This window comes from Erithacus rubecula (assembly GCF_903797595.1).
Source record: "Erithacus rubecula genome assembly, chromosome: 28".
Lineage (NCBI taxonomy): Eukaryota > Metazoa > Chordata > Aves > Passeriformes > Muscicapidae > Erithacus > Erithacus rubecula.
In genome coordinates, this window is record NC_136680.1 from 2,181,313 (window position 1) to 2,206,334 (window position 25,022).

The 25,022-nt window shown below is 52.9% G+C and overlaps 2 protein-coding genes and 1 long non-coding RNA gene across 9 annotated transcripts in view; 2 read left to right on the top strand and 1 right to left on the bottom strand.

The window, feature by feature from the left end:
• STK11 (serine/threonine kinase 11) overlaps window positions 1-5,486 on the bottom strand; it is a 32,694-nt gene extending 27,208 nt beyond the window's left edge. The window contains exons 1-2 of the mRNA XM_079328466.1: window positions 4,325-5,486; window positions 3,841-4,216 (exon numbers count right to left, since the gene is read on the bottom strand). Of these exons, the coding sequence (XP_079184592.1) occupies window positions 3,841-4,130 (290 nt within the window). The 5' untranslated portion in view covers window positions 4,131-4,216; window positions 4,325-5,486. The remainder of the gene's footprint in view (window positions 1-3,840; window positions 4,217-4,324) is intronic.
• A 527-nt stretch (window positions 5,487-6,013) lies between these two features.
• LOC306813223 lies at window positions 6,014-7,920 on the top strand. 3 transcript variants are annotated; one of them, XR_013776947.1, is made up of 3 exons: window positions 6,014-6,442; window positions 6,710-6,797; window positions 7,647-7,920. It is a non-coding gene; the product is annotated as an uncharacterized lncRNA (long non-coding RNA). The 3 variants fall into 3 exon arrangements; XR_013776948.1 differs by having other exon boundaries at window positions 6,014-6,196; XR_013776949.1 differs by having other exon boundaries at window positions 6,039-6,049.
• A 1,781-nt stretch (window positions 7,921-9,701) lies between these two features.
• SBNO2 (strawberry notch homolog 2) overlaps window positions 9,702-25,022 on the top strand; it is a 47,386-nt gene continuing 32,065 nt past the window's right edge. For 3 of the 5 annotated variants that reach the window (XR_013776950.1, XR_013776951.1, XR_013776952.1), the window contains exons 1-4: window positions 9,702-9,830; window positions 16,113-16,338; window positions 17,616-17,695; window positions 22,252-22,375. Coding sequence is in view for 2 of the 5 variants with exons in the window: in XM_079328449.1 (XP_079184575.1) it covers window positions 16,219-16,338; window positions 17,616-17,695; window positions 22,252-22,375 (324 nt within the window). In the remaining 3 variants the exon portion in view is untranslated. Of the gene's footprint in view, window positions 9,831-13,400; window positions 13,661-16,112; window positions 16,339-17,615; window positions 17,696-19,084; window positions 19,194-22,251; window positions 22,376-25,022 lie in introns of those variants that run through there. The other 2 variants (XM_079328449.1, XM_079328450.1) reach the window with 2 other exon arrangements.

Below are 25,022 nucleotides of genomic sequence, written 5' to 3' on the forward strand. Positions count from 1 at the left end.
CAATCCCAAATGCCAGGGCAGTGCCCCCACCCCTGGGGCAGAGGCCAAGCCGCCCTTTTCCCAGAGGAAAGATTATTTCTATTTTTAGCCCCTCTTTTGCTCTGGAATGCCTGAGGAGCAGGGACAGCCAGCCCAGTCACCTCCGATCCCGTTCGCTTTGCAAACCCCTGCTAGGGGAACATCAGTCTCACCTCCTCAGAACAGGCCTAAATTTGATTTTTTTTCTTGCAAAATTAACAACAAAACCCCACCACAGCCCACTGCAAGTGTGTGACCAGACAGACTGTCAGAGGGCAAGGCCTGCTTCCAAGTACAACCCCCTTGGAGGGAGACAAGGAGGGAAAAGACTTTCTAACTCGAGCTCTGTCAGATTCATTAAGCTCATCCTGCTGGATTAAGACTTATCCCCTGCAAGGTACCTGCTCTGGCAAATAACAGGAGTGTTGCTGCTCAGAACTGTAAATAGCAAAGCTGCCCCCTTGTTTCATGTGCCACACCATTTTGGAAGATGCCAAAGGCAGCTTGGAAAGCAGACTCTCCTTCCTGGACACTGTGAGATCCAGTGTTCTTCCTACAGCTTGTTCCCAGCCATTCCTGCCTAAACAAAACCCAGAAATGCAGCCAAAAGATTAATTCCCTTCCTTTGGTTCACAAGGTTTTTCCCACAGCATTCTGAAAGCTTAGGAAGTGCAGCACCTGCTCCAGGACTGTGTGAGCCCAAGGGCTGGAAATACCAGGAAGATCTTGGTGTTGCTTTTTCTCCTTTCTAGTCCCAAGGGTCCATGCACATCCTGCCCCTGCAGGGATGTCTGGCATTCCAAGCTCTATATCCATCACAATGTGCTCTTCCATGGAGTACAGGTGCCAGCATTTCACCTCTCAAGCCAAGCAAATATCCAGCTCAACAGAAGATGTCCTTGAGCCACACAGCTCCACGGGGAACACGTGTCTGGGGAGATGGGATCAGCCCATTCCCAGCTGAGCCCACAACTCCAGGGCTTCTAGCAAGTCCTTCCCCAGCAGAGCTGACCCTCTTTGGAGGTTCTAGCTTGGGACTTGCAGACCTCAGGAACTGTCACAGCACAGCCCCATAACCCAGGTAACCCTCTGAGGAATTCCAAGGAGCAGAAATTCCAACCTGAGCAATTGCTGAGGTGGTAAGTACAGCACAGGGCACTTGGGATCCCACAGAGCCCAAATACTTAATTAACGTGTCAGGCTATTAGCACACGGTGTTATTAAACCTCTGCTGCTGCAGCCACAGGCTGCCAAGTTTTCCTGCCTCTTTTTGGCAATCCCACTAAACTCCTTTTCTTTTTATTTTGCAGGGATGAGATCCAGCAGTGTCTGCCTGATTGAGCCACCTCTACCTGCTCTAAAGAGAAATGAAGATTCTCCCAAGAGATTTAAGGAAACTGTATCTTAAAAGTTTAACCCTCAGCATCCTCTCCAGGACTCAGAGACTCATTTTCCTGGGACAGAAGTGGAGTATTTTAGGGTAGAGAAAACCAATTTGATTTTATGTAAGTCCCAAATGCATTTTTAGTTGCAATTTCTGGGTCTCCAGAACACCAGAGAGAGGGCTGGGATGAGGTTGTGCCCTGGGTTATCAGCAAGGAGGGACCCAAGCATGGCATTAACATCCTATTTCCATCCCAGCATCTCCAGGTGCCCAAGGCCCAGCTCAGGTCTGTATGATCCTCCATAGCTCATTACTGCACTCTCATTACTCCCTGTGTATTACTGCTTGTGGAATTACCCAAGGGCCACAATCTAGGAACTGTTTTCCAGGGAATTCCTTGGAGGACAGCTGCCAGCACAGCTGGGTGCCCTGTCAGGGGGCAGAGGCAGGAGCTCACTCAGTAACTCCATCACCTCTGCCCAACAACCCAAGCCTCACATGCAAGTGTTCCCTGGGTGGTAGGAAACCACTTCAGAGTCCAAGAGAGAAAGCACAACCTCTGATCCAGCCCACAAACTGATTTCCTGCTGTTCTGTGCTCAGGAGCAGTTTTTGGGCATAAACTCCTCAAAGCTGCTCCAACACAGCTGCCCCAAGTGAGATTCCAGTGCAGTCTGGCCAAGTTGATATTAAAATGCTGTGTCAGTGTCCTGTCCAGCACTACCTGGAGACCCCACAGCAGTTTGTTCTTCCCACATTGACCACACAGACACCTGGGTTTGGCCACATATCTCCACAGTCAGAGCAGACACAGCTTTCACTCCCTTCAGCAAACAGTGTTGAAGGGTTCTGATAAGCTCAGACTGCCAGGGGACCACAAATTACAACAGTTTGCCTTAAAATTCCCCACTGAAGCAGCAGACAAAGCACATGGATAGGTGGGCAGAGGGAAAAGGATGAGGGAACAGAAATAGGAACTTGAACTAAAGTAAGCCCCTGGGTACAAGGCAAGACCTAAAATCTGCCTCACTGTTTTGGAGCAGGTGGGGCTGAGCCAGGAAACCCCTGTTAATAACTCCCTTAATGACCCATCTGATACTCACAGCCCCACTCTGGCCATGAATAAAACTTCCACAGAGTTCATCTCAGGACACAGGAGCATTCCCATGGCTCTGAGAGCAGGGAACTCTCCTGATGTGGGCAAGCTCTTTTTACCTAATTTACATGAAAAGCTTCCCTAAGGAGGAAACTCTCTCCAGGTTCCCCAGTGGCAGCTCTGGATGTGCCCGTGGTGGGACCCAGGGATGGGGCACTCAGACTCCACCAGAAAAACAAGAAACATTTTATTACACATTAACCAAGTTTGCTCCATTCTGAACCTGAGCCAGGAAGAGAGAGACTGGGAGGTCCCAGCCTTGGGATGTGACTGTTCCACAGCCAAGGCTGTCAAGAAAGGTTGGAAGGCAAAGTGAGAGAGCTCCCTGACAGCAGTGCTGGGACAGGATGTGAAATATCTCACAGCTAAACTGGGAAATCAAACTGAGGGACAGAAACAGAACCCTGCAGGTCAGGGCTCACTCACAGCAGAACACCACAGGAGTCTCCTCGACCTCCCAGAGCTCTCCCTTCCAGCCTAGATAAACCCTCATGGGTTGTTTGGGCTGCAGAGGCTTCTGCACAGCTGATAAGCAGCTCCTGGCAGGGCTGGGACACAGCAGCTGTGAGATCCAGGGAAGGGAAAGTTCCCACAGCAGCCCCACATATCCAGCCCTGCATCTGGCTTCTCCTGGGGTTCACTTCCATGAAGGCTTTGTGCCCTGAGTAACCAGGTGTGTCAGAGGCACAGACAGCCAGCAACCCTTGGCCCCATTTTACAGTCACAGAAATCAGCCAGGGAGAGCCTTGAGTTACCTCCCAAGGACCTTAGAAATGAAGCCAAGGAAAAAAAACAAAATTTCTTGGGCCCATGTGGTGCCCCATATATTGGATCTTTTTCCAGGCACCTTCCACAGGGATGGGAGAAGGAATTGCCACCACAGAGAGCTCCAGGGCCTTTGGGACACACCTGGGCAGGTACAGGAATAACCCCGACTGTGAGGACACCAGGTGTGTTTGTGTCCCCTCACCCTTCCCAGCCAGCAGCACCTGAGCAAGGTGAGACCTTACAAAAGAATTGCTTTAAGAAACACTATTTTATCCATTAAATGACACCAAAGTGGTGTATTCCATACTATCCCAGTCCTTGGGAACCTGTCCCTTCCCTGTGCTCAGCCTCACCCTGAGCACTGGCTGCTGTTCAGAGGGAAGAGATTCCTAAATACCTGTGGATTAGGAAGCACTTCCACAGCAGAGCCACGCTGCCAGCTGAAACAACACAGCAGCTCATCTGGCAAACACAGACCAAGCTCTCCCTCTCAGCTCCCAGAACTCTTTACTCACTTTTTCACATTGGCCTCCCCGTTGGGGATCCGGCGCAGCTTCTTCTTCTTCAGGATCTTCACAGCTCTCCTGCACAGGGTCTCTGAGTCCAGCATCTCCTTGACTTTGCCATAGGAGCCCTCTCCCAGCAGGTCTCCCATGAGGTACTTGCCGATGAGCTTGGCCCGTTTGCGCCGGGGCTGGTAAATGACCTCGGTGGAGTCGATGCGGTGGATGAACGTGTCCATCCCCACCGACATCAGCTCGCTCTCTGCAAACATTCCCAGCTGCTGGGGCTCCTGCAGATCCATCCTGGATTAAGTTCCTTAACCTGTTTTTTCCTTAAGCACTCAGGGCTTTAATCCTGTTTGTTAGTTTCCAACACTCCCTTTTACTCCTTCTCGGGAAAAAAATATCCAGAAGATTGTACAAACATGAATAATAATAATAAAAAAAAAACAACCAAAAAATAGAAGAGGGAAAAAAAAAAAAAAGAAAACCAAACCTAAGAGCTGCTTCCAGATCAGTTGGATGCCAAAAGATCCCGGTCTGGCTCCAGAATGTCTTTGAAAAAGAACATAAATCTGTGACGGGACACACTCAGTTTGGGACTCGCTTTGCTTTCAACCCGGTCCCGCTACCGGGGGCTCTTCCCAGTCAATTGGCCTTGACTGGGCCCAGTTTGATCCTGCAGAGTTAGGTCATCTCCGGGCCGTCAGGCCACCCCGTGGAACCAGAGCAGCTCCCGGTCCCTCTCGTGACTTTCCATGCCTAGGAGCTCATGGTTGCCGGCCGGGGTGGGAAGCTGTGCCCCCGCCGCCCTCCCGGGAGCACGGGCCGGAGCGCGGGGTTCAGCCGTTGGGGAGCTGGAACCAAGTTTCCTTGAAGGAGTTTTCCGAAACAATTCTCGCGTCTTCGCTTTCGCCTACAAAAGTTTGAGGCCTTCGGTGCCTACCGAGAGCTCCCGGGGGCATCCTTCATCCACCGGGATTCCGCCTGGCACATGATGTGTCACCACCTCTGCTCCGGGTGTCAGCGGTGCAGGACAACACAACCCACCCCGGCCCCGCCGACCCCGGGGGGGTCAGGGGGACCCTCTGCCCCAACCCCCGGCTCCTCCCGGGGGGTCGGGGGGGTTTTTGACCCGCTGTCCGGCCCCTCACGGACAGGGGTCAGGGATGCCCACCTGGCCCGGACGGTCCCTCCCGCAGGTGTCACCGGGGCTGGGAGGGTACAGCGGTGGGGCAGGGAGGGGTGACAGGGGACAGGACACTTTTAGTGCGACAAAATCAGCGCCGGAGCCGGGACGGGACGAACTCCGGCGGGGTTCGGTGACCTCCGGGCCCTTCCCGGCTCGAGCCGGGTCTTTCCCCGCAGGCAGCTCCGGCCGCTCCCGCCGGCCCCAACGGTGAACTGGGGGAGGGGGGCGGGCGGCCGAGTCCCCCCTCCCCGCCGCCGGGCGGGGGAGCCGGGCCGGGCCCCGGCGCCGCGCTCCGCCCCGCCGAGCCGCCGCCTCCCGCGTCCCCCCAAGTACAGGGGCCGCCCCTCTGCCGCTGCCCCCCGGCGCTCTCCCGGCCCCCGGTCCCGTTCCTTGTCCCGGTCGCGCCGCCCCGTTACCGCCCGCCCCGCCGCGCGCGCGCCGCCGACGCCGCTGCCGCCATCTTGTCCCCGCCCGCCCCCGCCGTTCCGTGCCCCCCCCGCTCCGCGCCTCGCGCCGCCCCGGCGCGCGCACCCATTGGCCGCTCCGCCGGCCCCGTCCCCGAGCTCTCGAGCTCTGATTGGCTGCGACCGCCCCACGTCGGGTTCCGGTTGGTTCGTTACGAGCAACCCGCCCACCCCCTCGGGCCGGCGGCGGCGCTCGATGATAGAGAAATTGAGCTGTCCGTCACGTCTGGAGGCGGGGTTTGAGTTGAAGTTGATATGTGATAGGTCATGGGAAATGTCCGTCGCGAGTGAGGGCGGGGCTGGCGGCGGCAGCGCGCTGCGTTAGGCTGCGAGAACTGTCCGTCACCCGCTCAGAGGCGGGGCGGCAGGAGGTGAAGGGCGGAAGGGCGAAGGGCACGCGGGTGTCATGGAGACGGGGCCCGGCCCGGAGCCGACCCTGCCCCGCCGCCCTCGCGGTCCGCCCGCCGCGCTGCTACCGCTTCGGGTTTAGGGTGAACCCCGCGGTGTCCCCAGCCCGCGCGGCTGCACTCGGCTCCGGCCGTGCCCTCCTGCACAGCGTGGCCGTGTAAGTCCAGCCAAGCAGCTGCGAGAGCATCCTCGAAGTAACGGGGGCATCCCCAAAATAACGGCGCGACCCGGGCGCCTCTCGGCGCTGCCTCCCCCTCACGGCCCCGGCAGAGACGCTTCTCCTGCGGGGATTTTCCGCTGCCTCGTAAGGGTTGGGTTGCTCCCCCTACAAGGGTCGCCTCCCGGTTTCACCGGACACCGGAGCCCCTGCCCAGCCCGGGGAGTTGCGGTGTGACAGCTCCACGGTGCCCCTGCGGACACCTCCAGCCCCTCCAGCCGGAGGGTCAAACTCTTTGGCAAAGGGGATGGATCAAGACTTGGCTGGGATTGCGACGTGGAGCAGCAGCTCCGAGAGCTGAGCAGTTATTTTGAGGGAGGGCAGGACAAATCCGTAAATTCTTCCTTTCCTCGAGAGCTACTGGCACTGTACAGATCCCAAAGCACAGGGGGGAGAGCCCTGAGCCCATTTTTGGGGGCCTGAGCAGGGTCAGGCCCAAAGGGTCAGAGCACAGGAACATTCCAGGGTTGGTTTGATCAAAGAATTAGAGCCTGTGGAGGGTTGGGAGGTTCCAAGGGCTTTGGAGAGCGGGTGCAAAGGAGGGGAACTGCCGAGCCCTCCACTCCTGCTAGCACCGCCCTTCCCTCCTCCCCTCAGCAGCTTCTGTCACGACAGTGCCTGGCCCTGAGTGATTTACTCCAGTCTTGGCACTGAGTCCAAAGTGCTGGAACCCATCCCCGAAATTCTGGTAAGTGCTGTGCATCCCCTTCCCGAGGTGTTCCCAGCAGTGGGAGGGCAGGATCGGCTGGAGGAGCTCCTGGCACTCCACACTCTGCTCCCTTCCCATCCCGCTGCCTGTCCTGCTCCCTCTCCCACAAGGGTGGCAGAACAACTCCCTCTGAAAGGCAAAATCCTGCTCGACTCTCCAGAAATGGGCCACTGGAGCAGGGCAAGTCAAGGACTCATATGGGGTGTCCCCAGGAACCCCCAGGCACCCCAGCCCTGTCTCCCATTGGGGCTGTGGGTGCATCAGGCAAAGCCAAATATTTGCACCAGCATCTTCCCCTCCAGTGGGGAAGTCACAATCTGAGGGAACTGGTTGAGACCTGCCAAGCTCGTGGCACATGGGGCACTGACAGCCCCCACTGTCCCCTCACCCTCTACAGCCCCACATCCTGGCTGGGGGAGCACAGAAGGGTCCATCCGGACATGGGATGGTTTTGTGGGACCCTGACACCCCAGCATGGCCCCATCCCTGCCCCCTGCAGGGCCCCAGCCCCAGGAGCCCCTCTGCTGCACTGCCAGGATGCTGCACGGGGCAGGGTCTGTCCCCTGGCTGTCTCTTCCCGCAGCTCCAGGGGCACAGGGCCAGCTGGCGCCATGGCTCTGCAGCCCTCACCCCACGGAAAGTCAGGGGATTTCCAGGCTCTGGGAAAAAACAGGAACTGGCAGCGAGTGACAGCAGCGAGGCACACCCCGAAATGGAGCTGCTCTGCAGCAGAGCCCACGGGATCAGGGCCCCAAAACTCCCAGCTTTGTCCCCATTTCCTGAGACTGTGTCTCAGAGTGACCAGCAGCCTGGGAAGGGCTGTTCCAGGAGAAGCCAGGCTGTTTTCCAGGGACATTGCTTCTGTACAGGGGCAAACAGACCAGGACACAACTCACCATGTGCCCCCATCTCCCACCAGTGCAGGCACAGGACAGCCCCAGTGCTCCCAGCCCAGCATCACTTCTGCTTCATCCCCATCTTGGGGTTTTCTGTGTGAATTGAGATCCAGGCTGGGATGAAAGAAGGAAGAGATCCTGGTGAAGGAAATCCAGGTTTGGTGGTTCTGAGAGGAGGCTGATTCGGTGCTGGATGGATCCCTGTGTGTTCTGTATTTATTTATTTATTTGCATTTGTGTAACAACAAATAAAAGAAGTATCCCTGTATGAAAGATATGTTGGAAAATGTGACAGAATTGCCTTGATTAATTACTGTGTGCAAATGAATGAAGCCTGGGAGCAGCAGGATTAGCAGGAGAAGAAAAGGACTGTCACAGACCTTCCTGGTTCCCCCTTTACCTCTGGTGCACACCCAGTATTCCCAAGGACCCGGTGCTAACGTGGCTCCTATCTGCCAGCACTTCCCTTCCTGAGGATTAATCGATTCCCTCTGGCTGCTGCTGTGCTGGTATAAAAACAGAGCCATCTGGGAGGCTTTTTGTGAGATCCCTTGGGATTTTGTTCCTACCTGGGACTGGAAAGGTGGCATCAATCCAATGCAAGCAACGGGAAATTAAAAATACTAAAAGGCCTGGTGTGGGGAAAACAAGTGAGGAGCCCAGGATGCCCAAAGCAAGTCTTTCTCATTTAATTCCTACAGCAGGATTTGTGGCATGGCAGTGGCCAGAATCCTTGGAAGCTGCTCAGGGTTTGAGTGTTTCCAGCTCTCCTGTGTCCTCTGTTGGTTGAGCTGCTGCCCCGGTCCTGCAGGGAGGAAAAGTGAGGAATTTCCTTTCCTTTAGAGAGCAAGAGAACTGGACAGACTCCACTCGGGCTGCGGGCAGGTGCTGACGGTGTGAGCAGCCAAGGCTACTCCAGGGACTTTGGTTTGCCATCCCGGGATGGATGGATGGATGGATGGATGATGGATGGATGATGGATGGATGGATGGATGGATGGATGGGTGGATGGATGGATGGATGGATGGGTGGATGGATGGATGGATGGATGGATGGATGGATGGATGGATGGATGGATGGATGGATGGGTGGATGGATGGATGGATGGATGGATGGATGGATGGATGGATGGATGGATGGATGGATGGATGGATGGATGGATGGGTGGATGGATGGATGGATGGATGGGTAGGTGGATGGATGGATGGATGGATGGGTGGGTGGATGGATGGATGGATGGATGGATGGATGGATGGATGGATGGATGGATGGATGGATGGATGGATGGGTGGATGGATGGATGGATGTGGAGCACACCGGTACAAAGCCTGCAGGAACGGGCTGTGCCGGCACCCACAGGAGCCCCCCGGACTGGGTGTGGGCGAGGATCGCCGCTCCCGAACCGGGGCGAGGGGCCGGCGGGGCAGAGGCGGCCCCGGAGGCTCCGTCCCTCTCGGGGTTCCTTCAGCCCCGGGCCTTTGCCGGTCTCCGGAGCCGCGGGTCTCGCTGCCCGTTCATCGCCCTGGCACCTCCCAGCGAGACCGGGTTCCGAGCCCTGCCTCTCCTGCTTATAGCTCCGCACCCTGGCCCGGTTCTCCCGTTCCCCCGCTCTGCCCAGTCCCGGCTCTCCCGTTCTCCCGCTCTGCCCAGTCCCGGTTCTCCCGTTTTCCCAGTCCCGGTTCTCCCGTTCCCCCACTCTGCCCAGCCCCGGTTCTCCCGTTCTCCCGCTCTGCCCAGTCCCGGTTCTCCCGTTTTCCCAGTCCCGTTCCTCCCGTTCCGCCACTCTCCTCAGTCCTGGCTCTCCCGCTCCCCCACTCTCCTCAGTCCCGGTTCTCCCGGTTCTCCCAGTCCCGGCTCTCCCGTTCCCCCACTCTCCTCAGTCCCGGTTCTCCCGGTTCTCCCAGCCCCGGTTCTCCCGTTCCCCCGCTCTGCCCAGCCCCGGTTCCCGCTGCCCGCTCCCGTTCTCTCCCGGTTGCCGCCGCCCCTTTCCCCGGAAGCTCTGAGCCGCTCACACCAATGGCGGACCCGGAAGCGGCGCCAGGCGGCGGCGGCCGGGCGGGAGCCTGAGCCCCGGAGCCGCCGGGACCCCCGGCACCCCCGCGACCCCCGGACACAGGTAAGGGCCGCCCGCTCATTCCCCCAGGGCTCGGGGCTTCCTCCCTCCCGGCCCGATCCCTCTGTGGGCGGTGGCCGGGCCGGGCTGGGGGGTTCGGTGAGGACGCGGCCCCCGGCCGGGCCTGTCCCGGGGGCGGTCGGTCGGTCGGTGCCGCGGGAGCCCGGGGGCTGCGGGGCTCGGGCCGGGCCCGGAGCAGCCTGTGGAGACGGCAGCGCCGGCCCCGTTCCCCCTGCGCTTCAGCCGCCCGTGTTCCCCACGCGTGTCCTGCGTGTGGAGCGGCGCCGGGGGCTCGGCGGGGCCGCTCGGGGCTGTGCCGGCCCCGGCAGCGCGGCTGCCTCGGAGAGACCGGAGATGCTGCGGAGCCTCAGTGACCGCGATCCCAGCAAAGCCCAGACCCCTCCGACGCTGCCCGAGCCGGGTCCGGACAGGGAACTGCCCCGGCACAGCCACAGCCAGCGAACCCTCGTGTTTCTGATTCCCTCTTCAGCTGCTTTTCCACGGAGCGCTGTGGAAACTGTACAGAGTCACACAGAATTCCTTGGGGTGGAAGGATCTCAGAGATAATTAAGTTCCACCTCCTGTCCTGGGCAGGGACACCTTTCACTATCCCAGGGTGTTCCAAGCCCCGTCCAACCTGGCCTTGGACACTTCCAGGGATGGAGCAACTTCTGTAGGGAACCTGTGCCAGAACCTCACCATCCCTACAGGAGAGGATTTCCTAATATCTGATCCAAACTTCCTCTCTGTCAGTGTGGAGCCATGAATCCATCATGCACCAAGCTCCTGCTGTGCTGCAGCCTATACTGGCCCAATTCAGAGCCTCTGCAATATGGAACCAGAGCTATCAGACTTTTAACTGGGCTGGTAGCAGAGGCTTCACCTTATAAATACTAGTGCCAGGCTGAAAACTCCTCAGAGTAACTGTAAATTGCAGTGTAAGAACTGTGGCTCCCCCATAGCAGGCTCAATTTACAGTAAAAATGAGATGGGCTGGGCAGGGCAGGTCCTGCAGGTTTGGCACTGGCATCCCAAAGCTGGGATCCAAACCCCCAGAGGGTTTTCTGGTCTGTGCACTGGCTCTGGGATTAATCTGGAGCACAGGAAGGTGTTGGCTGTGGCCAGCTGTGCCTCTTTGGGACTGTTCCTGCTGCACATCCTCATGCCATCAGAGCATTGAGCTTGTCCTGAGCCATGTGGGAATGGCTGAACTGAGAGCAGCTGGTGATGGGAATGTTTAAGTGGAAAATGATGTGCTAATACTGTTGCTGTGGGGTTGGGAGTGCTGTGTGTCCTGTGCAGCACTGCCAGGTTTTGCAGAGCTCCCTAAGCTGCCAGCTGGAGCCTTTGTAAGCCTGAGCTCTGTTTTTTCTGCCAAAAGCTCTTTACTTGATGGGGGTCTGTTTGTTGGATGTTTATACCCTCATTTTCCTAAAATAAGCCAATACCTGTCTCATTCAAACATAGCTGGGAGATCTCTCACAGGAGCAAACCGTGCTGTCACCTGTCCATGAGAATCTGGATCCCTCAGGGATCCTTCAGGAAAACCTTCCATGCCTAATTGTGAGGTTTCTACTCTGCTGAGACATTTTTTCTGTTTAAATTTAATACTCTTTTATGGTTCAATGATCGAGGTCTGTATGAGTGTGGGTGTGATCACACACCTCTCATGGAGCAGGTGTGTGTTGAGTCTGCCTTGAGGCTGCCCTGATCCCTTGGGAAATTGGCTTTGATGTCCTGAAGTGGTTTTTCCACCGTGAGTGGCTGCGTGTGAAACAGAACGTTGGGACCTGCTCAGGTCTAGTTTCTCCCAAGTGTCTCTTGGGGGAGAAACTGGGGGAAAAATGTGTAAAGAATTTGGGACCTGAATTTTCTTGGCTTCTCACCTTGCTTGGCCAAGTTCTTTGTGGAAGGAGAGCTGCCCCAGTGCTCCCAGTGCCCTGCTCAGCCTCTGCCCCATGGTGGGGAGTGTTTTAGGGAATATTCCATGCATTTGGTGTCTGAGCCACAGGCTCAGCCCTTGCTCTGCCTTAGGGATGTGTTTGTGGTTTGGGAATGTTGGTGCTGGGTGGATTTACACAGGAACCTGCTGAGTTCCTTGGCAGAGTATGGGTGATGTCTGGGGAAGTGTTTTTGCCGTGTCCAGAAATAGTCCTGTATGTTCTCCCAGGTGGAAAAGCAGGGACAGGTGGAATCTTCCTGTGGGGGGCAGTTAAAATTTTCTCCTAAAGGGGACTTTTCCTTCCAAAAAGCTGTATTTGGCTGGTTTCCCCCTGTATGGGCTGAGTGTCAGACGAGGAGCAGCAAGGATCAAGCTCTTCTTTTCCCTGTTGAAACTCTGCTGTCCATGGAGGGCAGGTTTGTTCTTTTGCCTGCACTGCCACAGCTCTTGCAAGAATCTCTGGAATTATCCAGATTTTTCTTCCCTTTCCTTCCAGACTAATTCCCACAGTCAACTGCTTGCATGGATTGTTCCATGCTGCAGTTCTGCATTGACTTGTGGTGCCCAGGTGATGCCAGGATTTGCCAGTGCCATGCCCAGGGCTGCAATGCTTGTGTCCCAGGAGCCTTTTCCATGCTCAAAGCATTCAGGAGATCAGGATGGTTCAAAGTGCTGGCTTAGGATGCCCTGAAGGGGTTCAGTTTTCATCACCCATAATACATGTTTTCCTCTCTGGTGTTCTCCTTTGCGTTGACGGGACTGAGTCCTATTCCCATCTGCTTGTTTGGTCTAAACTTCCCAAAAATACGTCAAGGAGAAGCATGAAAGAGGAACTTGAAGGTGCCTGGGTGCTTGAGATGTAAAACTGGCTGTTGAGTTCTGTAGTGTTGAGTTCCCATTTCTTTGGGGTTGTTACATCCTGACTGCAGAATTCCTGCAGAATTCCCTCCAGCTGCAGCTCTGGTGGGTGCCTGTGCTGGGGGCTCATGAGTGGGTACAGCAGGGTGGGGACACTTAGGGGCTTCAATTCTGCTCTGTGAGGGTGGGCAGGGTGAGGGGAACTGATCCCTGAGCAGGAGGAAGAACAGGATCACATTCCCAAGGTGTTTTTATTGTTCCCAGCGCGTGGTAATTAATGATCGGCAGGTTTAGCTCCGGCTGCTCCAGGCATGTCTGTGGGTTTCTGGCTGTCTTCCTTTAACGGAGGCAATTTAAAATACACCAACAAAGGCTGGAACACAACAGGAGGAAGTGCTGGCTGCGTTTACTGGGTTGTTTTCACCTCTCCTGGTCTCAGTTATCAGTGATCCGAGCCCTCACCCCCTGCTCTGTCCATCCTGGTTACAGCACAGCAATTCTTTGTGTATTCCCAACCTGAATTTTCCTGCTGGAGCGCTGGTCTGAGAAATGCCTAAAAAGCTCAATCTGTTAAAAGGCCAAAAGTAGTGCTCTGTAACCTCTAGACATGATGAATTCCAGAGGAATTCCAGACTGGAGCTACCCCACAGCCCTTGTGCTGACAACAAACCTTTAAGCAAACTGTTCAGAATATTGAAACCATTCTGGAGCTCAGTGATAGGATGAAATCACTCAGGGGCTTCGTCATCCTGTGCAGGGAGCTGCTTTCACTTTCAAACCTGGGCTGCCTGGCCAGGAAGGAAAATGTCCGGTGGGATTTCCAGCATTGTGCCCTCCTTGTGGATCTGGAGAATTGCTGCTCTTCCATAGTGCTGCTCCAAGAAAACGTGGCTGAAGTGGTTGAAGGTGGGAACGGGCTCTGTGTGCTGGGCTTTCCTCTCCCAGCCCTCTCCCAACACTGCTGGCACCGGGAGCCTCGTCTCGGGGGATTTGCCGTAACAGCGGAAGCTGCTGCTTGGTCGGAGCATGTTTGGTAAGAGAAGTGGTGGAAAAACACTTTAAAAATTTGCTGTAGCTGTTCCCTCACGTGTGTGGGCCTCTGTGTTATCAGTGTTTACTGGGATGTGGAAGTGGAAGCACTTTGGAAGTTGCTGATTTTGACGGTTTTCTGTGATGTGGCTGCCTGGAGGATGGCGGGGTAGGCACAAACCAAGGGCTGTTCTCACTTCTCTCTTCTCGAGCCGGGTGTTGTCCTGCTGTTCTCAGGCTCATGCAAGTCTGACTCTGGGTTTAGTGAGTTTTTAATTTAGTTTTTTTCTTGGAATTTGGGAGTGTGAGCTGGACAGCAGCCCCTGGCACTGCAGCATGAGCTCAGAGTGAGAGCTGGGCCAGCCTCCACTTTCATCACCAGCAGCTCCTTCTGCAGCACAAAGATTTGGCAGGTGCAGGTTGGATTTTGGGGTGTCCAGCAAGTGCTGGTGCTGTTCTCCTGGAGTAAGGAGTTCCCTCAGCATCCTGCAGGATTGAGGCTTGGCTGCAATGGTGCCAGCTGTAGAGTGGTCTCTTGGGTGCCTCTTTCCCTCCCCGTTCTCAATGCTTGGATGGATTTTGCACTTGCACTACAGCCCCCCACAAAACAAGGCACAGATCATTCCAGCTTTCTTGCTAAGCAGTTTTTCTTTGTTTTGCCAGTGGGGTGTGATCTGTTGTGCAGTTTTCCTGGGGAACTGGTGCTGTTTTAGAAGCAGCCTCTGCTCTGCAGGGTCCACCAGTGAGATCTGGTGGTGAGCTAATGCAGAGCAGGCACGGAGGGATACTGATATTGATTTTACCCTTCCTAAGTTCCTTTGGATATGTAAGTAAAGCTGAATATTTTCTATGGGTCTTACGGGAATCAGTGCTGCTGATTTCCTCTCAAATGCTGTTGCAAGTAGGGAAAGAAAAAAAAAAAAAAAAGAAAAGCAGCAAAACCCCTGAAGTCTGGTATAAGGAAGAGTCACAGGGTTTTATAGACACCAGAGCAATTGGTGACATTGGCCCTGAGATCAGCAAACCTCAGCCCTGCTTGGGTACAGCTGAGCAGGATTGAAGAGATTCTTTGCAAAATAGAAAAGGGAGCCTTTCTCCCTACCAAAAAACCAAAACCCCCCTTTGGGAGCTCTACACAGCATCCCATGGGTGGGATGTGAATGTTGAACTCTGCTTTTCACACAGAAGGTGCTTGACACATGAGGGCTTTGCCTGTGGCTCCACCATGGGATTGGTGTTCTGGGTGGTCCCTGTGGGCTCTGCAGCCCCCACACAAACCCTGCCCTGAGGGCACTTCTGGCACAGCTCTGGCACCAAGGGAAGGCAGAAAGAGTCACTTTAATTTCACTTTCCATTGCAAATGCCGCACTCGTTTTGTCCACCGCAAGGTCATTTTATATTTAAAAGTTTTCAGAGTCAGAAATATTTTCTATAATATTCTTTGTAGCAAATAGTGTCTCCTGAATGATCACAGGTGGCTCTTTTAAATTAGAGCTTTGGTCTGTGCTCTGTCTGTGTTGTGTGTGGCTGGATTGCTCCATCCAAAGGTTTTTGGCCATTTTGATTTGCTCAGCTTCTAGGGAGGGTCAGGGAAAGCAAAGTTTCAGTGGAAGTAAAGACATCATGGATGCTTTTCTCTGCTCCTCTGGTTGCAAAGGTTGCTTTCACCTTCTTCACCTTTTATTTTAATCCATTAAATCCAGTTGGAAATTGGTTTTCTATGGGATTATGGAGAATTTAGAGGAAAATGAGGCAGTTTGGAGGGTTTCATTGAGAAGCTGCACTGGAGGCAGGGTGTTACTGTGAGGTTAATCCTGCCAGGGCAATTCTCCTGCATTGGATACCCTTTTGCTGGCAAAAGCCAAAGTGTCAGAAGCTGATAAATTCAGGAATTTGTAGCTTTAATACTATTAATTTCAAATGAGTAACAAGGTATTGGGTTTGACTGGTGTGGGAAAGGTCTTGGTGCAAAGAAACATCTTCTTTGGAACTGGGGAGACCCCAGTGTGCCACAGGGTGGGAGATGAGACTTCACTGCTGGCTCAGCAGTGTTCCACCTCCAGAGCTTATTTTCAGGAAAACAGGTGATGTAGAGGAGTTGATTACCATGAGTTTACACATGGTGCAGAGTCTTCTTGTACATTAGATAAGGGAATTGCTCAGGCTGAGCCCAGCTCTGTGTGCAGCCCCCCAGGTGATGATCATGGGGACCTGGGGGGCTGCTGAGGTGTGAAAGGCAGGAGAGGTGTGTTCCAGTTCCACCCTGGGTGAATTCCAGGTGTGCTGGTAATGGAGAGCTCTGTTTCCCATAAAACCCTCTCCTTTCTGAAGAGGCAGCAGCATTTCACAGGCTGGTGGCTGTTTGCTCATCTCTCAGCTATGTTCAAGCTCACAAGTGTTGTTTTTTTATCCCCACCTCCCCTTTCACAAAACCTAAAGGCGCCTTTCTTTCCCAGCCCAGGACATGGTGCAGGGTGAAAAGCACAGATAAAGACTCTCCCAGCACTCACTCCACAACCTGTGCCACCCTCCAGAGGACTCCATGAGGCAAGACAAGGGCTGATGCCCTCAGCACACCCTGCCATGGATGGGGGGAACAGCTTCCCCCAGCACCAGCAGCCAGGTGATGCCATCCACGGCATCCCCGGCCTCCGCTCCCAGCTCGCCCTGCCAGACCTGGAGGTGAGACCCTGCACATCCTGGGGAGGGGGAGGCTGTGCCCAGGAGGGGTTTGGGCAGAGCAGTCTGGCCTGGTAAATCCTGGGAGTCCTGGTCTGTGTTTACAGCAGTGATTTCCAGACTTTCCCAGGCAGCTGTGCAGGATCGATGGGAGGGGTTGAGGTTGAAGTGAGGAGGGAAAAGCAGGGCTGTGATTAAAACAAAGCCTCTCTGAAAGCTGCTGGGTGCCAGCTCCTTGAGGAAGGGCTGAAAAGACTGAGAGAATATGTCCAGGGTTGCAGACCTTATTGCTACCCCAGCACATCTCTACCAGATGTGTGAATCTGTGCCCAGGTCCAGCTGTCCCTGTTTCCAAAGCAGCAGAGATAAATAAGTTTTATTTGTCCTGATATAGCTGCTAAAATCAGGCCAGGTCCCTGATGCATTTGGCCAACAGGGCAAAAAGCAAACCCTGTCCCAAAATAGCTGATGTGTTCCTGGAGTTTTCTCTTTCTGTTTCAAACTCTGGAATGTGTCACATGCAGGGACGCAGGTTCAAGCAAGGCCCAAGTTCCTGTTGCTTCACATACAAGGTTTCATTGCTTTGGGCACAAAAAGAACAGATTAAAAGCTGCTGTGGAGCTAAGGAGATACTGTGTTCTCTCCCTGATTTTATTGGTGTGGGCTGAGCTAAGAGCTTCCCGTTAATTGGAGACTGTTCAGAGAAGTGGGAAGACAAAAGGCACAGAAGGACATTTTTTAGTGTGACCTCTGGTAGCCAATTTCAGGTTATTGGGTTGCTGCTGACAGCCCACAGAGACTGAATCATAGGCTCATGGAGTCACTGAGGTTGGAAAAGACCTTCAAGGTCATCAAGTTCAATCTGTGACTGATCCCCACCTTGTCACCAGCCCAGAGCATTGAGTGCCACATCCATCCTTCCTTGAACACCTCCAGGGATGGGGACTGCACCACCTCCCTGAGCAGCCCCTGCCAATGCCAGACCATCCTTTCCACAAAGATATTCCTCCTGATGTCAAACCTGAACACCTCTTGGCACAGCTTGATGCCATTTCCTCCTGTCCCTTCAGAGTGTCCTGTGAAAGGGCTGGGGAAGGGGATTAACCCTGGTCACCATCTGGGGACAGTGGAGCAGGTCCCAAAGCTGAAACTGGAGTCCTGCTCTAGAGATGAGGAAGAAAACCTCTGGGAAGCACTGAGGGAGGGAAGCCCTGGGATCTGCAGCCCCAGGGAATGGTTCCAGGCCTCTGCTGCTCTAACTCTGTGCCTTCTGCTTGCAGAATTCCATGCTGGCCGCCGACTCATGGAGTAGCTGCTACCCAGTCTCTTTCCCAACCTCATCTTTCCCAAGTGAAAACCAGTGAGTGCTGTTCTCCTTTGTCTAATCCCCTCTGCTCTTGCACACCCTGTGATTCAATTATTTCTTTACTACTTTCCATGTTTACTTTATTTCACGATCTGATGGGGAAATAATTGCATCATTCACTGATCTTGTGGTGTTTCAGACACTGATGCAGCTTGGAAACAGCAGCAAACAGCTTTTTGTTTTTAAAAATGAGATAAAACCTTTGTTTTCTGGTAAACCTGGAGGCTGCAATAAGGGAGGAACAGCCTTGGTTTAGGCTGGATATGTAACACTAATGGAATTTTTAACAGATCTGACTGAGCAAACACACTGGGCAGTGTCTGCACAGATGTGGAGGAAGGTGTTACCTGTACCAGGTGTCAGGTTTTGGGTGAAGTTAAAATCCTTTGGCATGTCACTGGAAGTGACTGACACTAACAGCCATGTCATGTCTGTACTGAAAAACATTGTTTTCCATTTTCCCTCTTTACAATAAACCTCCATCCTGAATCACAAGGTGGGATATGACAACATGAAGTGACCTTGTGCCATCACTGAGTGACTTGGATGGGGACTCTGGTGGGGCTGGGGGTTTGGAGGCTGATCCATGGCTTCTTTGGTCTCTGTGAATCCAGGGAGTGGCATGGATACACAGGATGTGTTCTTTATCTAGGTCAGAGGTGGGAGGAAGGAGAATTGAATGAAGCAGAATTCGACATCCTGAACTAACAACTATGTTCCAGGTGCCTGGAATTAAACTGGGGGTTTAATGTAACCTCCCTCCTAAGAGGATTTTGGCATCTTCATGGTGGGATCCCTCCCTGTGAGGGTGAGAGTTGCAGGCAGAAGGGAGCAGTGAGGATCAGCCCCTCTGTCAGGAGTGAGAGGAATAATGTCCCTGTGTTGGTTCTGCTGCCCTGGTGGCCCTGGTCCCCTCTGGCCACAGCAGGAGTGGATGGACAGGGCAGTTCCCCATGAGAGGGTACCAGAAGCTGCCCCACAGGTGCTGAGGGAGCTGGGCTGTGCCAGCTCCTCCCCACAGGAGAACAGGAGACTTCTCAGATGCATTCAGACCCTTTGCTCTGGGCCAGCCTGGCTGATTGGAAGGGGCTGTGCTTTTTGAGCAGGATTCCTGTAAATTACACGTTGTGAATCCTCCAGAGAGCTATAACAGAATTTCTGTTTTGCTGCATTGAACCACAAGATTAGATTGTGTTTATCTATTGCATTGGGGTGTTTTTTTTTTTTTTTTCTCTTGACCATTTGTTCTGGTTTTGCCCCTCATTTTCTTCCTGTTTGGTGTGCTCGTATCAGCCCTGCCGGGAACATTGCAGCCCAATCCTGCAAGGACATGCCTGTGTCTGACACAAACCTGGACTTGCTGCCTTTGCTGGAGTTACTCCTGGAAATCAGGCCCATTGTAGTAATGATTTGCTAGGGAATGATTTAGCCAAAGCTGCACCTTTAGCTTCCTGTTCTTCATAGCCCAGGAGCTGTAAAAATCACCTTTCAGGTGAGATTTTCCTTATCTGCATTTCACATAAAAAAAAAAAGTCTGTGCTTTTTGTGTTTGAAAATGGCACTGACTCTGTTATAGAGTGAGGGGGTTACAGGTAGGAATCCTGGAAGGAGTGGAAACATTGAAAAGTGTGATTTAAAATGTAGTTGTAAGTGTAGCCTAAGCTGTAACACAGAAAAATGCAGCTGGCATTAAAGGTGTGCACATTTTTCTTCAGAATCCTTGCAGAGAAATCTCATTTGCAAGTGGCTGTGTTTGGACAGGGCTTATTCTCATAGCAACACCTTTATCCTGAAGCAGGTTTTTCCTGTTTCCTTTCAGTTCACTTTCATGCTAGGGAATTTCTTTAGAAGACCCCAAACGTGGCCTCTTGGGTTTAGATTTTCTTAACCTGACAAATGTCAACAGTGTATTAAACCTCCCTGAAAGAACCAGGGAGGTTCAGGGCTCTGAGAAGCAGCAGCTCAGCTCTTTTCTGAGGAAATTCCCTTGCTGCTGGAGGCTCAGCACGTTCCTGGCTGGGGGGGATTTGGGGCAGCCCAGTTGTGCTGTTGGATGAAGTGTCACAAAGCTGCAGCAGAACTTTATCCCCAGTTTCCAAAACACATGACCCCCTTTTCTTGCTGTTTTTATGCCCTTTTCCACCTCTGCATGGAGCATTGGTTGATGAAATAGTAAAGCAGGCTCTGAAAAACATGGATTGCTGTCTGATGAGGAAGGCAAGCACTGGGCTGGTGCTGATCCTGTGGCCTCTCAGCTCTGCCTGATCTTCCAGTGGCTTGAGATGTGAAGTTTGTGTCTCTGAGGATGGAGCCTGGCCAAAACACACATGAGAGGTCTCAGAGAAGTGGCACTGTAGGTTCAGAAGAGTTTTGGGTGCATTGGGTCACAGATGAACAGCTGGAGTGCAGCAGAATTGCAATGGAGCATTCCTCTTCATCTGGCTGGTGTGATGAAACCAGCAGAAATTTCCTTTCTGGAATGGTTTTGGGTTGTCCAGTGAACCCTCCTCAGCCTCTGAGGAAGCTGCTGATCCAAAGTTTGCCAGGATCTAAGCCCTGGGGAGGCTGAGCAAGTGAGGACAGGGCAGTTTGCTGTGGGCTGTGTTCACACCTTGGCTGTGACAGGGTCACTGACCTGATTCTTCCAGTTAAAATGTTTTTATCCCAGTTTAATTCAAGCAAACTTGTCAATGGCTCTGTGCCAGCCCTGCAAATGAGGGGGAGCAGCTTTGAATTCTGACTCAAGGGCAGGTAAAGCTCAACTCCAAAGGGATTAGGGGCCTTTCCAAGGGGATCTCAGACTGATGCCTGGAACTCCTGTGGGCTCTCCCTGCAAACTGCAGGAGCCAAGTGCATCTCCCATGGACCAAAATTAAGGGTAACAAAATACCAAGCAGAGCTGGTCATTCCACAGCAGCCCAGGGAGGTTGGAGCTCTCTTGGTCTCCTTCTCATTACCTTGACTGACCCCTGTCCAGGCCACAGAGAGCCAGGGAAACAAGAGGGGGTGTTGACTTTTCCAGTAAAAATAGTTTTCCTATTCCTTGGTTAGTTTCCTTGGAGTTGGCCAAGCTGTGTCCTCGTGTGAGAGACAGCAAGACCACAGCAGCCTTGACTTGAAAGCCTTTTAAACCAGCTTTTTTCCTGTGTGGAAATACATTCATTCCCAGAATTTATGCCCAGATTTTAATTTCCTTGGATGGATTACAAAGAGCTGACAGTCAGGGCTGCACTGTGGGAGCTGGGATGTGCAGGTGTGTTCACACAGGTTCTCAGGTGTCTCTGCAGCAGGTAAAGCCATGGCAGCACAGAAAAGAAGGGAAAAAAAAAGTGAAAGGAGGAAGGAGCTGTTTGGTTTTGATGATTTTATCTTTAGTGATGGGAAATGAGCAGGAAAAATGCATTTATCAGAGGAGATAACTGTGTTTGCACATAAATCCACATGTAAATGTTCACTGGTGTGTTAACGAGCTGCTGGCCACACATGGCACCTTAATTGCTTAATAATCCTTTGGCAGCTTGGCATTCCCAGCTCCTGGGCAGGAGTTCTGTTCAAACTCTGCTTTTCCCTCCTCCAGCACCCCCATTCACATTTCTGGCCGTGGGTTCTTTGGGCATGGGGGAGAACATTCAAATCCAGCTCCCCACAATAGGAAACCACCCAGGCAGGGTGGATGTCCCGTGGCAATTGCCCAAGCAGGAGCACAGCCCCTTATGGGAAGGATTACCAAGCACATTCCTTACTCCTGCAGGAGAGGGAAAGGGCTTGTGCAAGCCAGGAGGTGGCGTGGAGCAGAGTCCAGCAGCTGCTCCTGGGCAGGAGGAAGGAAATTGGGATTTTCTGGTGCAGTTTTTTTGCCCCTGGCTGCCTGGAGGAAGTGGATGCTTGGCACAGGGAGCAGGAGGAAGCTGGCATGGCCCTGCCCAGGAGGAGCAGGCAGGATCTTTGCTTTGTTCCCTTGTGAGCTGAGCAGAGATCTTGCCTTTGAACTCACAGCAGTCACATCCCCAGTTCTTCTCTCTGGGTAACAGTTTTCTCTGTATTTCCCAGTCTCCAGCCCTTCCATTCTGACCTGCCTTTGGGCTCTGTGCAGGTGAACCCCCTGTGCAGGTGGGTTAACCCCCTGTCAGAGCTGGCTTGTGGGGCTGTTTTGGGGGTTTTGTGACCCCAAACTGGCTTTCAGGTGTGATGTTTCCCTGCACCTTACGTGGTGTGACTGGCAGATCCACCACACCCATCACGCTGGGACATCCCAGGGCTTCATTCTGCTTTGTCATCAGGGCTGAAATATTGTTATCAATTAAATCCTTCCTGGTTTAATTGCTGAAAATTATATTCTTAATTCAGCATTCTTACACTGCTGAGTTTGGGAAGTGGGACAGAACTGGTTGAGATATTTTGCCATCTCTCTTCTGGATAATATCCAATAATACCCCTCTCCTCTATGTGACATCCTGAAGTTTCAGTTTCACTGCTCCCAGAGGCTGAAGTGACCTGAGAAGTGCTGGGGATTGACAGGGAGTATAACTGCTTCTCCCCTTTCCTTACAGGCAATATTTTAACCCCCCTCAGGATTTTTATATGGATTCCATCAGCAGACCACATTTCTTGGATACAAACTATGCAACTGTGGACCCCACTGACTTCTTACCAAAAAATGGGGATTTTCCTCAGGTAAGTGCAGAGTTCCTGATGTCTTTGGGGAAAATGGGGCTTTGGAGTGCTGGGGGTTATTTTTCAGTGTTGCATTATTGAGGGAAAATGAAGAGATGGGTGATAAATTTGTCCAGTCCCAGAGAGGAATTGTGTGCAGTTGGGATCAGTCCTCTGACACCAGGAATTAGAAAGGTGTCCATGGTTTGGTAGGAGCTTTTCTGTGGTAAAACTGCTTCTATCTTTTAAAGGAGTGTTTGGCATAAACCCTGGCGATGCTGGGGGTGGTCCTGGCTGCAGGAGGGTCCCAGAGTGTGAATTGAACAGACTCTTATTTCCCTCTCAAAATGCTCTTGTGCTGCACATTCTTCCTGACTGGTTACAAGTGGTGGATTCCTGAATAGTGAATATTTAGGGATTACATCAACTCAATGCCCAGCATTCCAAGAGTGGAGCCAGGTCAGTTGTTGCAGAATTGAAGTGTGGGAGGAGTGAACAGTGACCCCGAGTTGCTCAGTGTCTCTGGGGACCCAGAGCTCCCTCACCTCGGGGATCTCTCTGGGTGGGAAGGAGCTCTTTCCATGGAGGTTTTGGAATGTTGCACTTTTGGCAACATTTTATGGTGAGATTAGTCAGAAAAAACTGCAAGTAGTTAATATGACAGAGCTGATTTTGGAATAAAGAAGGGATGGGCTATGTACTCTCTATGAATTAATACAGATATTTGTGTCTGCTGGTGTATGTGTTAATTCCCCCCTCGTTGTGTTTTTGGTTTCTTGGTGTGGCTAAAGAGTGGTTTTGTCCCTCCTTGGGGCTCTGATTTCTGCAGGTTTGGATGTGCAGGTGCTGGGGTTTTGTGCTTTTTGAGGTGGCCACTGGTGTGGTCTCCCCCATCCATCTCCCCATGCCTCCTATCAGGGACCCACCTGGGCAACTGCTGGTCAGGGTTTTCTGGCTGGATTAAACCAGATAAATAATTGAATCACAGGAGCATTGATCTCTTCCTTCTGCAGAATTAATTGTGGGAGGAATGAGGCAGAAAGGTGATCTCATCAACTTGTGAGACCATTTACTGGGAAGGGGAGAGGGGTCCCTGCCCAGAGGTCTCACCTCCAAGTCTGGTGGGGTTTGGTTGATGGGTTCAACGGGAAAAGGGCTTAATTATTTCTTTAACTTATGTATGTTCTAGTATCTCAGTGGTCAGTCAGCTTCCTTCCCTGCTGCATCACAGAAATTGATCTCAGCCAGCTTGGAGGAGCAGATTTTTTGGGGTTCTTTGTGAAAGGAGATGCTTTGTGTTGGCTGGGTTAGAAAACAGCAGGAGGTTCTGGGGCAAAGCAGGTGTGAATGACCTGAAATGATTCCCAGAGCAAGAAATAATGATTGTGCTGCTCCTACCCTTTGGGAGAGGAAGCTATGGGTGGGAGTGAGGTGATTTTGGGAAAATGGGCTTTTATTTGGACTCTTTCTTTCTGTAGTGAGACTGCACCTTTTGCAGTGTGCCTGCAGGTATGGACACAGCAAAGTGTCCCCTGAACACAGCCAAACCAGTTCCTTCCCTGGGCTGTTGTACCACCAGGTAGTGCCATGTGCACCCAGGAGGAGCAGAGCAGCTTTATGGTGCTCTCCTGTCCTGTTCCATGTTTGTCTGTCTGTCTGGAGCTCCCCAGAGCCAAGGGACAGCACTCAGTTATTTCACCTCTGGGACTGTCTCTGAAAGAGGAATTTCAGGCTCCAGTCATCCTCTAACAGCTCATTCTGCAGCATGGAGCCAGGTCAACCTTCTTGAACACTCAATTTTGGACCTCTGAGCACCCTGCACCATCTCTCCTGGTGCTCACTCAGATTTGGGTGCACTAAACACTGACATGGAGGTAATGGATAACCCTCAGGGGTCTCTGAGCCATCCAGCACTGCTCATCCAGAGAAAAGCTGCAGGTCTGCTCACAGGAGCCAGAGTTAGAGCCTGAACTGGAGACAGTGGCATCAGTCTGGAGCCATCTGGGTGTGTCTGGAGCTTTTCCAGCCCTTTCTTCAGCAATATTTTCCACTCTACTGATTTCTCATTGTCTCAGACGCCAAATTGTTAAATATTAACATTTGTCTTGGGGAGCTGAAAGATGCCATCCAGGAGGGATGGGAGCAGCTGGGTGGTTCCATCTTGCCAGGTGTCTGTACAGGAAAGTACCTGTCTTTTCCAAACTTCCCTGCTGCCCTGGTAGGAGTGGCAGGGGCTGGTCCATCTGTGCCAGACAGAGCAGTGGATCCCAAGGGGCAGCATGCAGGGTCTGCTGCAGATGCTGGTAAGAGATTCCTGATCCCATCCATGGTCCTTGTGCAGGCAAAATGGGTCAGGTGCTTGTGTGAGGACTCTTGTTGGCTCCACACGTGGACAGAGGCTGTTCTCTTGGCTTTGCTCTCATAGCAGAATCCAGAATTTTGAGGAAGAAGGATTTGAAAGGTCTAAAGAGGAAATGATTGAGGCATTTGTGCAGCAAAGCCTTTCTGTTGGTGGCAGTGATTGTCCTCGTGCTGTGGGGTTTGGAGAGTGGGAGTTCTGGTGCTTTTTCCTCTGGCATTGGCATTTCCCCTCCTCATCCTTCCATGTTTTGTTTTGGGAGTCCTGCTCCTGCAGACTGCAAAGGCTTTGCTGCCCTGGGAATGCTGA